This window comes from Stenella coeruleoalba (genome assembly GCF_951394435.1).
Source record: "Stenella coeruleoalba genome assembly, chromosome: 16".
Taxonomy (NCBI): Eukaryota; Metazoa; Chordata; class Mammalia; order Artiodactyla; family Delphinidae; genus Stenella; species Stenella coeruleoalba.
This window is the reverse complement of record NC_137162.1, coordinates 15,401,253-15,414,533: the sequence shown is the minus strand read 5'-3', so window position 1 is coordinate 15,414,533 and position 13,281 is coordinate 15,401,253. Positions and strand designations below refer to the sequence as shown.

The following is a 13,281-nucleotide window of genomic DNA, read 5'->3' as shown; positions in this document are numbered from 1 at the left end:
GATTTGGAAGTTTTGCATAACTAAGGTGCCACCAGTAATTATGTTTTAATGTTTCAGTAGAGTAAAAAATTTTCATGGAAAAATCCATTCATATCATGAGATACATCTGTTTGAAAAGCAGTTTGAACAGAATAGGCTTTTCAGATCTGCCTTTTTGGAGCTAGGTGTTAGAGAAATTCTTTTGAGTTCCGTAGCTCTCCTCTGAGTCTAGTAGATTCTGGTCTTTTGTTCATGTTTAGCTTGTAAGGATCAAGGTCACACTGAAGTTAAGACTCTCTTGCTGCATTGATGTTGAAATCTGGACATGTTCCATGCTGTCTTTTAATTTTTATTCTGGTGTTCGAACAGTAATTCAAAGCACATTAGTTAGTTTTTGTTTAATATTGTTCAAATAAAATCAAATCCTTTGACATGTATACACCAGAATAAAAAAGTTTAAATAAATTTCCTACAAAGTGAAAAAGAAGACTGTAATTTCTTTCCATTGCTATAACCTAAACAAGTTATAGAATATTTCTGTAACTTAGTTTATTAGTGAATATGAAATACGGATAGTCATCTATCTATATGTGAAAATCCCAAATATTGAATTTCAGTGTGTTATAGTTTTCAGTTGTTAAAATTATAGAACAGTGCTTTAATATTGCATCATTTTGTTTGAAAGAGTATCAAATACAAGCTGAAAAGCTTTATCTGACTAAGACAGATAAAATCTTTGCTATGTATATTCTCTTTTTGCACTGGCTTATTTTTGAGGCAAAAGTCAGACTCCTGACTGCAATTCCAAGAGCAGTGAAGGAGACATAAATACAACTTTACTTAGGGACAAAGTTAATGTGAGTGTGGAAAATGTATACCATACAACAGTTTTGAAATCTATCAGGTCAGATTTTAAATGTTGTTAGTACTTGATAATCTTCAATAATTTATTCAGTTATTTATAATATTTGATGCCTGGAAAACCTTAGAAATGAACTTTACAGGTATTTTTCTACTTACTTTCTGATCACTGCAGGACCATTCCGATAGCTTTATGCAACATTTTTCTCAGGTCTTCTGAAGGCCATAGTAAGTATGTAGTAAATGCATATAAGATGATTGGATCATTTTTAATGGAGAAAAAGTGAAGCAAAGGAAATTAAATTTAGTCTTAATATTGGACGATATAAGACTTTCCCCCTTTTATCTCATTAGCATGTATTTTATCCATCTCAACAAGGTAGAATTTGACCTGCAAAACGTACATTGTAATAAATGCTTTGTTGGAAACTTTTTTTAACTTTCAGAGTTGTCAGTGCTGTAAAAATAGCACATGTACTTCTGTGGTTGTTTTAGTGTCACTTTTTTGGTTCATTTTTGGCAGATAAAATAACACAGGAAGATATTGAAGGCATTCTACAGAAATTTACTGGGAATATAATGCAAGTACCTCCTCTGTAAGTTCAATTAATGAATTTGAATAAATGTTTAATTTTATTTTCCAGTGGCTAACATCACTTTAATGAAAAAAGAAAAGAGGAGGGACTTCCTTTTACTATATGGTGAGGCAGGTTTGATGAAGTAAGGTGAACCTGATTCAGACAGGATGCAGAGCTTCTGACACTCTCTAAGAGGTAGTGGGATGTAGTCTCCTCTGTCTCTGGATATTGCCACAGCCTGACATCTGTGCTCTTCCAGGATTTATTGGTTCTTCTGATTCCATCTGTAGACATCAGGGCAGTTCTGGAGAGCAGAGATGTCACTTTTCCCAGAATTGCTGTGAAGGGACCAGTCCAGTCTGGTACAGGCATCAGAGCTGTGATTCAGAGTCCAGTTGGCACTTCCTGTCAGGTGTTGGACCCATTCCTTTTGGACCCAGAATCTTATACTTCACAATTCTCGGCAATAAATGAAACAGATGAGAATTATAACTTATTAAAAGTATAATGATATTGATTTACCATTTCGCCATATTTTTGTGTATGTTACCATTTCAAGCAAATTGCTTCTTTTTTTTTTAATGGCTTATAGGATGTGTCAGGATATGTTACTAACAGTTCTTTTAGAATTTAGAATATATTTTGTGTTTTAAAAACATCTTAAGTTTTTTCAAGAACACTGAAATATCTATGGAGAAATGTTTCTTCATAATTTTGGCTCAAATGTGAAGACTTAAAAATTGTAGCAGGATCTGAATAAACATTATTTTGGATCATTATTGTTAAGATAGAGTAAACATTTATAAGAATCGTTTTAGAATTTTCTTCTCTGTGATTGTTCCAAGGATTTTGTGGTCTAGTAAAATTTAATCACACAAAGATAAGATCTGTTATTTGTTTATTTGCTCTTTGTAAACATTCTGGTAACATATTTGAAAATGAATATTATTATAATGGAAATATATTGTTTCAAGGAAATATAGCTGAGATCATTGTGACTGGAGACCCTTAACCCAGAATGAGGACTAGTGAAGACATGAATAGACCATCTCCAGGAAGATGGTTAAAGAGAAATATTGACAACATTGCTCACTGAGTGCCAGAATGAGCTGTATTAGCCTCAAAGATATTTAGGAGCTCTATATGTGACACCATTGTGAAGTAGATTAGAAGAAAAAATTAGTTCATTCTTAGAAGGATTTTCAGTTTAAAGAGCTGCTAATCATCCTTTCTTTCCATACTGTAATCTGGAATTATTCTCTCTTTCTTTCTCAATCTCTCTCTATTCTTCCTCCCTCCTTCTCTTCCTGTCTCCCTCTTGTACCTTGCAAGCTATTCTGCATTAAAGAAAGATGGACAGAGACTTTCAACTTTGATGAAGAGAGGTGAAGTAGTAGAAGCAAAACCTGCCAGGCCAGTTACCGTGTACAGTCTTTCCCTACAAAAATTCCAGCCACCATTTTTCACATTAGGTAAGATGGAGAAATTTGAAAACATTTGTATTTACATGTGCCTTTATTTTATATTTGGCTACTTTTGTGTAATGTTAATGGATCCCTAGGATATTGGAGATTTTTAAAAATTTGAGTTTAAAGAAGGTTAGAATTTGTTAATACCTTTTTGACAGCACAAATAATGAGAATACCTATAGCTATATGGAGGTTCAGAAATGTCCTAAATAGTGTGAGTTTTTCATATATTATATTATCTTACTATAAAGTTGGAAGTAACATACTTTGGATCTCTATGGGGAAGAATAGGTAAGGAGTACCTGTTTTCAAAATTTTGTATTTTATTATCTTATGGATACTTGTTCTCCATTTTGGCTAGTACCTGATAATTTACACTCAGTTTTTTATTGACATTAATTTGTCCTTTTAAAACGATGCATTTTCAGTTTTTGGACGAGAAATTCTAAGAGTGGAGTGACCCCCCCCCCTTCTTTGTCACCAATAAATCACTGCTAAAGATCATGAAAATATAGGAGTAATGGGTAAGGCAGAAGTGTATTCCTAGACGTGTGGTAAATTTTAACTCAAGTTATCGATTTGAATTTATCTATAATCCATATTTGAAATAAATTTAAAACCGAAAAAGTTTTTTTCTATTGTTTGGAAATTTTATGATCTCCTAGCTAAAGCCCTGAACGTACAAGAGCTGTGGAGAATCAAAAGCTGTATTTCTTATTAATCCTCAGGCTCCCTGAAATTGACCCTGCTCCCAATTTCATGGTGCATACTGAATGGGATTCCTTGTAGACATAATTTCCCAAAACCTTTTTTCCTGAACTTCATTGCTTTTTTTCCCATTGACATTATTATTTAGTGTGTATTAAGTTCCTGTAGATTGTGGGTTTTGTACAATTTTCTTAAAAAGTCACTCCTTAAGTTTCCTGATTCTAAAATATTAGGCGAACAATGAAACAAACATACTCAAAAATGTTTCACTCCATTCCATGAAAATGCGGCCTCTGTGTTGGCACAATAGATATTATCTATGAAAGTAAAAAAAACCTCAAATTTTTCCAGTTGCATTTGTTCACTGGAATTTGTAGTAGTCCAAATTTGACTCTTTTCACCAAAGTCAAATATACTGCAAGGATATAGAAATTCCCTCAAATAGCTTTATTTGTATGCTAAGCTAGAAACAGAAAGTAGTCCGTTTGTGTGAAAATACGGTTCTTTTCAGGATGTCTTCTGGATGAATAAAAATAATCCAGAGCCCTGCTCTTAACCAATAAACTTGTATTATACTGCGTTAAGAAGATGTTTAGTTATGCATTCAGTTCTGGAACATTGTGTAATTTTAAGTTATTTCATGATTTTTTCAGGAATATTTCCAAGAGAACATTTAAATATGCGGAGTTCTCCATGTAGTATATCACCCCAAACATAATTCCTGTCACTGAAAAGGGTTTTTTTGTTTGTTGTGTTTTTTTGAGTGTACAAATCTGAAAATATTTTAAAAATCTACAGCTCATGATAGCAAGGCTGAGATGTCTAAGCATTTAAAGCCTATTAAATGAAAAAGATGTACAAATCTGAAAATAGTTTTTTAAATCTGCAGCTCATAATAGCAAAGCTGAGATTTCTAACTATTTAAAATCTATTAAATGAACAAGGCTGAAGTATTAAAGTGGTATGACTTGCCATGTAATTTAAAATGTGTTCAAGAGTTTCTGCTGTTTGCTTTCTCCACACTCTGACTTTGCAGTCTCACAAACACATATGCTACTGGATGAATAATTTATATTTTAGCGCATAAATGTTTTATCACTCGATTGTTTGCATAGTGCATTTTTACATTTGTTTAGGGGCATCATTTCTATGTAAAGTGGATTTCATAGGCGGTTAGCAATTTACCATGTCACTGTTAACATTCCAGATGTTGAATGTGGAGGAGGTTTTTATATCAGAAGCTTGGTCAGTGACATTGGCAGAGGTAAGCATAAAGATGAATTATGAATTATCATTTAGAGAATAATATTCCTTTTTGATGGGAGGAAGGAATTTTCCGTTTTCCATGTCTCTGAGTACTGGCCTTAGGAACTGGATTCTTGCTGCCCTTCCACCTTCGAAGCGTTATAGGTTTATGGAAGACAGTTATCAGCGTAAGCAGCTGCAGTGAAATGCTTGTAATGGGAGAGAGGAGAAAAAGAGGAATAGAAAATAAAGATGTGAATAATGAATCTCAGGACCAACATTTTTTTCAAGTATAAAATATTTTAACTCAAAGTAAGGATAAGAAGAAAAGATTAAGCCTTCTAAAAGTTATTTTTATCGCTACAAGTCAAATGTTTTTTGAAAACTGGAAGCCATAGTCTTAGAAACAGCCAGGAAGTTGCAGTTCTGGCCCTGCCATTTTCTGGCAGTCGTGACACTGGACAGGTCACATTACCTCATCCTCAAAGTGAGACGAATAGTAACCTCATGGGGTTGTTTCATGGGTTAAATAAGAAGAGTGTGCAACTTCCTTGTAGACTTTAAAGCAGTTTATTAGGTCAGTTATTAAATGTTATTTTGCTCCTTAATCATTTCTTAATCTCAAGGCTCTTGGCTATTATAATGGATAATTACAGTTTTACGTTTGAGGTGGTTTTGAGAGGTCTGAATCGAGTTCTGTCATTTGCAAAATTATAGCCGATGAAATACTGAATTACTGGATCATTTATGTTGCTTCAGTATTTGAATGAAATGCTGAATCATTTATCTTTTGTTTTCCTTTCACCTTTTGTTGCCATAGAACTGTCTTCCTGTGCCAATGTGCTAGAGCTGACCCGCACCAAACAGGGACCCTTTACACTGGAGGAGCACGCCCTTCCCGAAGACAAATGGACAATTGACGACATTGCACAGTCTCTTGAGCAGTGCTCATCCCTTCTCCCAGCAGAGACGGCACTTAAAAAATCAAAACCTGAGGAGTCTAATGAGCCAGTTTTGAGCTGTGAGTACATAACTCTAAATGAGATAAAGGGAGAAGATGATGTGATTAAGACATTTTAAGTTTGGCTTGGGGTTGTCTTCATTTCCTGGTTGACATTTGCATCCTGTGTGCAGAATGACAAGCTGTGTGTGTGCCAAGACAAACGATTCTTTTTTTTTTTTGCATGAGGAAAAATGTCCATCATTTATGGTTTCTACGGTGCATAGTTTATCTGCTGTACATTATAAATAGCCTTGCAGTTGTTCAGTTCTTGCTGTACTATAGAATGTTCTTCTAGGATGTTATTATGTTGTTAGATTGGATTCAGGAAAATCAACTTTCTGATTTTGATCTCTCATCAAAGTCTTTTCCTGTGAAAAAGTTGACCACATTTTCTAATCAGAGGAAAAAAAAATATGAGCTAAATGTTTCTTTGGTGTGACAAAGTGAATGTATATTAGTTTCTTTGACTTTATTTTGGCTTCCTCGTGACTCTGGTTATTGAAATTCCTTAACTATGTTTGAAAAAGCCATTATTTAACTCATGTTTTGGAGAGTTTATGATTATTAAGAACATTTCTTTGATAAGGCTGCACTTATCTTGGTAATAGCTGTGTTTGTTTAGATCTTAGAAGCTAATAAACTTCTATCGTAAATATTTGTAGAAGAATCAAATTATTGCTGCTACCACTAATGGAATGTAAATAGAAGACTAAATGTTTAATTAAATTCACCTCTACTCTCCCATTAGCACAGAACAGCTCCTATGGCTTATGTTTTGGCAGCTATGAGATAGTTTCCTGGTAATTTAATCAGTACAGTCGACCACCCTGTACCAGTTTACTAAATAACCTAATTAAAATTAAGCTAAAGAATGCCTTCAATGAAAAACTTCTTTTCTTTATTCTTTAGTACTTGTTCATACATCTTTATAGGGTATTAATTCCCATGATACTTTGCTTTCAATTTGCTCTTTCAAGTGATGTTTATATATGCTGAGATTGCTGCCCTGCATTTCCAGTTAATCCCTTCTGCTCTAAATGTTTAAAAACAGTTATTCTCAAACGTTTTCATTCAGGTAGCCTACTGAAAGTTCCCTGTCCCTCTCTACCATAGTTTTGAAAACAGTCACATTCTGAAATAGTAAATTTCATATGTAATGAGTACGTCATATTTTTGTTATAGGAAAGCAATATATAGTGCAGCATCTGTAGAAATTTTCAAATCCCCCTGCGTTTATCCAAATAAATAGTTTCAAAAGGAAGACTTGTTAAATTTTTCATCATATAAGAGTTTTTACATTTTTATGGATTGTCTTTCTTTTAAAGGTGGTTGCTTTGCAACCTCTAACTTATAAATTTTAAATATGTAAAGAAACGTGATCTTATTTGTGGTTAACCTAATATAAACTCAATATAAAAAGTTATATGCTTCAATAGAACACTTTCAGCGTATTGGCAACATTTTTCAAGTGGAAATGGAAATATTAAAACATTCTTAGTATGACACAGAAAATTATAAGGAAGATTTAATTATCATAATGCCTTAAATAAAACACCAAACACACAAAGTTGTAAATTGAAGCTTTTACAGTTTTACATATTCATATCTAGTGCCCTGCAGTTTGTGTAACCAAAGGTGGCAGTGGCTGCCTCTTTCTGTTGGAGTGGTACAGGTTACAGTATGTCTTCATACACTGCCAGCTAAGGTCCAAATATAAAACAACTAGGGCCTCTCTGCTCTATTTCTCAACTTAAAATTTAAAATGTATAATTTACTAATGGAGAAGAGTATAAATTTTTTGAAAAGACAAGTGACTTTTTAAAATGGTAACCAATCTTTTTCTTTTATCGAAAACATTGAAGAAAATGTTGCCAAATGGAAAAATTACCAAATCCTCACCATCCTGATACAGTGACTTCAGAACTTTAATTTCGTATTATTCTTTTCCCTTCTTTTGTTCACATAATTACAGTCTGAAGACACCTATACTTTTTATTGACTATTTTTTAAATTTCATATTCTTTTACTATTTGTATTTAGTTTTGACAATGATTATCTTAATCATATTACTTCAGTTTGTTTAAACCATTTCTCTATTGCTGAATACTTAGGTTATTTTCAATTTTATTAGGGCAAGTTCCTGGGAGTGGGATTATTAGATGGAATAATATGAACAATTTAATTTTCCTCAATGAGTTTGCCTTATTGCTTTCCCAAAGAGTTGTAACATTTTACAGTGTCATCATTTGAGTATGTCAGTTCACTAAAAGTCGACAGCTTTGGGTGGGGGATTTATATGTCGTTGCTCATTTAGTAACTTATACGGGTTCAGAGTTGCTCTGATTTGCCTTTGTGTGACTTTTTCACATACTTTGTTCACTTATGTAAATAAATGTCTTAATGGTTTCTTTATACATTTGTGTGAGTTATTTGTGCAGTAAATACTTGTAGAAGCATTTTCATGGCCTGTTCTTTCTTATTTTAGTTTCATTTTCCATTTTTACTAACCACATTTGCTAATATTAAGAATTCTTCCCCTTTTAGAGTCACCAGATTTATGAGTATGAATAGTTAATATTTATTGAAAACTAAAGATATTATTCTTAACTTTCATAAGCAGCTGTAACTGATCAAGATTCTCTAAAAAGTTTAAGACTCATCCATAAACAAATTAGTTTTCTCTTGAGTCTAGTATTTGAATACCAACTGCTTTGTTTTTTTCATTTTAATCAAAATATTAAAGAAATAGCTGTGCCTTATATGTTTCTAGGCCTAATTCTTTATGTAATAATAAAGTTGTTTTACTTGTAAGAAAACGTGTTAGAAATTTCTGGAAATGTTTCAACCTGGAACATACAAATGACTTCATATTGACACTTAGTTTTTTATATTTCTGGAAAATATTGTCTTAAAAGTCATCAAAAGTGGTCATAGAATTATTTACAGTTTTAAGATCCATGAGCATTAAAATAATATAATTTTTTTCTTTGATAATTCAAAATTATAAAATTTGCAAGGGCTAAACTCACATTTTCCTATACTGACTAGGTCTTTTCTTCTTAAATACTTGAATTAATACAAGCTACTGATCCATCATCAGAAATGATTCATTGTACTACATAAGAAAAGAATGCTTCAGTACGTTAAAAGGTCTTCGGTACATTTTATGCCGCTCTGATCAGTTAGAAATTTGTATCAGACTTACAATGAACATTTAAAGGTTTAATTAGTTCTATTTCAAAAGAAGAAAGTAATTTACCTCATATCATGATGTATATAATAGAAAAATTATAATTCAAAAAGCACTCTAAAATATTGAAACATTTAAATAGAGGAATATGATAAATATAAGCTTTATGGCTTGAAATGATTGTAATGGTCTTGTAATTAAATTGAAATAGAAGACTTGTCTTGAAGCTGTTTCTTTAAGGTATGTGTGGGCAGCTGTAGCCTGGCCTAATCATTTATTAAATGTCACTTGTTAAACACTTATTACATGGCACTTGAATCAGTAGTGCCTTCATAGTTTCAACCTGAGTTAAAATTCTCTCTTTGAACAGGAATATTGCTGTTCATATTGCTGTTCATGTTCATCTTGCTGTGTTACATAATCATACCAGTAGGAAAGTTGAAGTCAGAAACTATATTTTGCTCCTCTTATTCGTAACTCTTAAAATATAACATATTAAGATGATTTCCGTCTCCGCTAACAGTCAGTTTCTTGATCCAGGCAAATCACTTAATCTTTTTAGGCCTCAGCTTTCTTATATTTAAAACAAAGGAGACAGACTAGTCTATCTCTAAGAACTTTTGCAGAACTAAAATAGGCTGGTGAGCGTAGGTGATTTGTATTTATTCTGTTCAGAGCTTGTTCTTTTTAAGCCTGAATTTTCACGTTCATCAGTTTTGGAAAATTCTCATCCCTTACCTCTTTGAATATCACATCTTTTCCATCTAGTACTTCTGTTAGATTTATGTCTTCTCATTTTATTGTGTCTAATTACTCTTTCATATTTTCCAGTGCTTTATCTCAGTGCTTCTTCTTGGGGAATTTCCTTGAACCTTTTTCCCAGATATGAATTCATTCTTCTGCTATTTTAATTTACTGTTTATGCATGTATTTATTTCAGTGATTACTGTGTTTTTTTTTGTTTTTTGTTTTTTGTTTTTTTTTGCGGCACACCGGCCTCTCACTGTTGTGGCCTCTCCTGCGCAGAGCACAGGCTCCAGACACGCAGGCCCAGCGGCCATGGCTCACAGGCCCAGCCGCTCCACGGCACGTGGGATCCTCCCGGACCGGGGCACGAACCCGCGTCCCCTGCATCGGCAGGCGGATTCCCAATCTCTGCGCCACCAGAGAAGCCCTACTGTGGTTTCTTAAAGTTTATAGAACATCAACTTTTTTTTTTTTCAAAATCCTTCTTTTTGTGTGTGTTGTCTTTCATCAGGGCTTTAGTTTAAATATATATCATATATATATATAAGTATCAATAAAAGTTTTATATGTGTGTGTATATAATTTTTACTGATATTTAATATCTATACAGAAACTTGTACATATCATAAATGTATCATCTGAATTTTTACAAAGCAAACATGTGCAACCAACAACCAAATAAAAAAAAATACAACAGATCATTACTAGTCCACTAGAGGCCCTCTAGAGGTTCCCCTCCAGTTACTAGCTCCCAGCCCCACCCCACTGCCAAGGGTAACTATATCTAACATTATAGATTGTTAATTTTGTCTGCTTTTGTGCTTTATATAAATAAAGCATACAGTATATACTCTTTCCATGTTCGGCTTCTTTTGCTCAAAATTACGTTAGTGAGGTTCTTCCATGTTGTTGCACACGTTCATAGGCCATTCATTCTCATTATTGTTTAGTATTCCATTGTGTGAATATACCTATATTTGTCCAAAATTATGTTAGTGAGGTTCTTCCATGTTGTTGCACACGTTCATAGGTCATTCATTCTCATCATTGTTTAGTATTCCATTGTGTGAATATACCTACATTTGTCCATTTTACTGAATGATGGGCACTTGATTAGCTTTCAATTTTGAGTATTTTTAGCATTCTATTACATCTTACTCATTATTTCTCACTCTTGGCTTGTTAATGTTACCTCTTTAAAATTTTTTCTTACTGTTTTCTGTAGAATTTATGATACATGTCTTTAACTTATCACAGATTACCTTCAAATAATACTGTACCACCTCATGTATATTGTAGAAATCTTACAAGAGTATATTTCCATATCTTCTATTGTTTGTGCTGTTTTCATACTTTTTACTTTTACATATATTATAAACTCTGTAATATATTGGGTTTTTTCTGTTGTTGATGATCTTTATTTTTACTTTATTGCTTTAGACCAGGGGTCAGCAAACATTTTCATTGTTTTGTGAAAGTAGCCCTTGACAAGACACATAAATGAGTGGATGTGGTTATGTTCCAATAAAACTGTATTTACCTTCATGTTGTAGCTTGCTGGCCCCTGACTGTCAGTTATCTCCTAAAAAGATTTGTAAAACTTTTATATTTATGTACATTCTGCTGTTCTTCATTTTTTAATGTAGATCCAAATTTCTATCTGGTATCATACTCCTTTCTGAGTAATTTCCTTTAACATTTCTTATAACACAAGTCTGAGAGCAATGAATTTTCTCAGCTTTTGTCTGTCTGAAAAGTGTTTTTTTTTTACCTTTGTCTTTTGAAAGATATTTTTGCTGGATATATAAATCTGGATTGTTAACTTTTTTTTTTCTTTCCATTCAGCACTTTAATGTTGTTAATTATCTTCTGGCTTGTTTAGTTTCTCTGGCTACCTTCAAGGTTTTATCTTTGGTTCAAGGTTTTTATCTGTGGTTTTTGGCTGTTTGACTCTGATGTGTCTAGGTGTGTTTTCCTTTGTATTTATCCTTGTGAGGGCTTCTCAATTTCTTGCATTTTCAGTTTATTTTCATCAATTTTGAAAAATTCTCAGCCGTTATCTTTTCAAATATTTATTCTACTCCTTGCTCTTGCTTTTCTCCTGAGACTCAAATTATTATGTTCAACCTTTCGATATTGGTGCATACCTCCTGGATGCTCTGCTCTTTTTTTAAAAACTTGTATTTCAGTTTGGACAATTTCTGTTGACCTGTCTTCAAGTTCACTGATTCTTTTCTCAGCCATATCTAGTGTGCTGATACACTTGCTAAAAAAATTCTTCATCTCTGATATCACGTTTTTTAATTCAGTGTTTTTTTCCGGTTTCCATCTCTCTACTGAAATTCCCTATTTCTTCATGCATGTTGTCTACCTTTTCCACTATATAGGTCCATTATATTAATCAAAGTTATTTTAAAGTCTTTGATATTTCTGACACCTGGGTCATGCCTATTTCTGTTGATTGCTTTGTTACATACAGTCTTTTTTATTACTTATGTGTATGTTTCATATTTCTTGATTGAATGCCAAATATTGTGTATAAATATACATTGAAATAAATAAATTCAGAGATGGGCACACATCTTCTGTCAGGCCATTAGTGTGGGGATTGGGGCAGTCTAGTCAGTAGTTGAAAAAGGTTTGGGTTTATTGTTGTTATATTTGCTGTCAGTGTACCAGACTTCCAATCACTGTAGGAGTGGTCTGCTGCTACTTTGTATTCAGTGGGAGTCTGGATTGTGGAAGGATTTTTCGCAGTGTTCCTCTCCATGCTCAGATTTCAGCAAGTCCATCATACCTATGGAATGGAAGGAATCTGACCCATGCTTTTTCACCTCTCCCGGTGGTAAACTGCTATTGCTTGTTACAATAGTGAGGTTCAAGGGGGTGTTTCCTCAGTTCTCTCACTCCAGCCTCAGTCTTAGGCCCTGCAGCCCTGGACTTCAGGGGTGGAGTCTCTGAGCAATTCTGCCCCTTCCCCAGTGGTAGCAGATCACTGCTTTGTATCAGTGCAGGATCCTGAGCTGAACTTACTTTCTCCCCTTCCTCCAGTAGTGGGCAGTTTTTTCTTCCACCCTTTCACCAGAGGCAGTGCATCTTTGCTTGGATCTCTCCTCTCCCCCAGCACTTGTAGCTTTTCCTTCATATAAGAGAAAGGTTCATGTAGCAGGTGGGTTTCATGACTTGGTGCCACCTACAGGGTCTTTCTCAGGTCTCCTGTCCTGCCCCTAATCTTTCTTACGAGCGACTAGTGGAAACCCTTGGAGAAGAACTAGGAAGTGACTTCTTTTATGTGTGGGGCTCCCAAAGTTTCTAAACTGTCACTCTTGGCCTTTAAGAATTCATTTCAAATTTCAGCTGTTGTCTCACCTGCTTTTATGATGACTGGCTCTTCCTTCTGTATTATGCCCAAAGTGAAACAGTTCGTTTCCCATCTCTCCTCTGAGGAGTGTGTCACCCGTTTGAACTCGTTTTACCTCCCAACCGTAGCTCCCTGGTGGG

General features: G+C 33.9%; 1 protein-coding gene across 7 annotated transcripts in view; it reads left to right on the top strand.

The window, feature by feature from the left end:
* Window positions 1–13,281, top strand: part of TRUB1 (TruB pseudouridine synthase family member 1) — a 111,948-nt gene that overhangs the window by 22,060 nt on the left and 76,607 nt on the right. For 6 of the 7 annotated variants that reach the window (XR_013824403.1, XR_013824404.1, XR_013824405.1 and 3 more), the window contains exons 5-8: window positions 1,364–1,436; window positions 2,751–2,890; window positions 4,803–4,859; window positions 5,661–5,861. Coding sequence is in view for 2 of the 7 variants with exons in the window: in XM_079901004.1 (XP_079757130.1) it covers window positions 1,364–1,436; window positions 2,751–2,890; window positions 4,803–4,859; window positions 5,661–5,861 (471 nt within the window). In the remaining 5 variants the exon portion in view is untranslated. Of the gene's footprint in view, window positions 1–1,363; window positions 1,437–2,750; window positions 2,891–4,802; window positions 4,860–5,660; window positions 8,547–13,281 lie in introns of those variants that run through there. The other variant, XM_079901003.1, reaches the window with a different exon arrangement.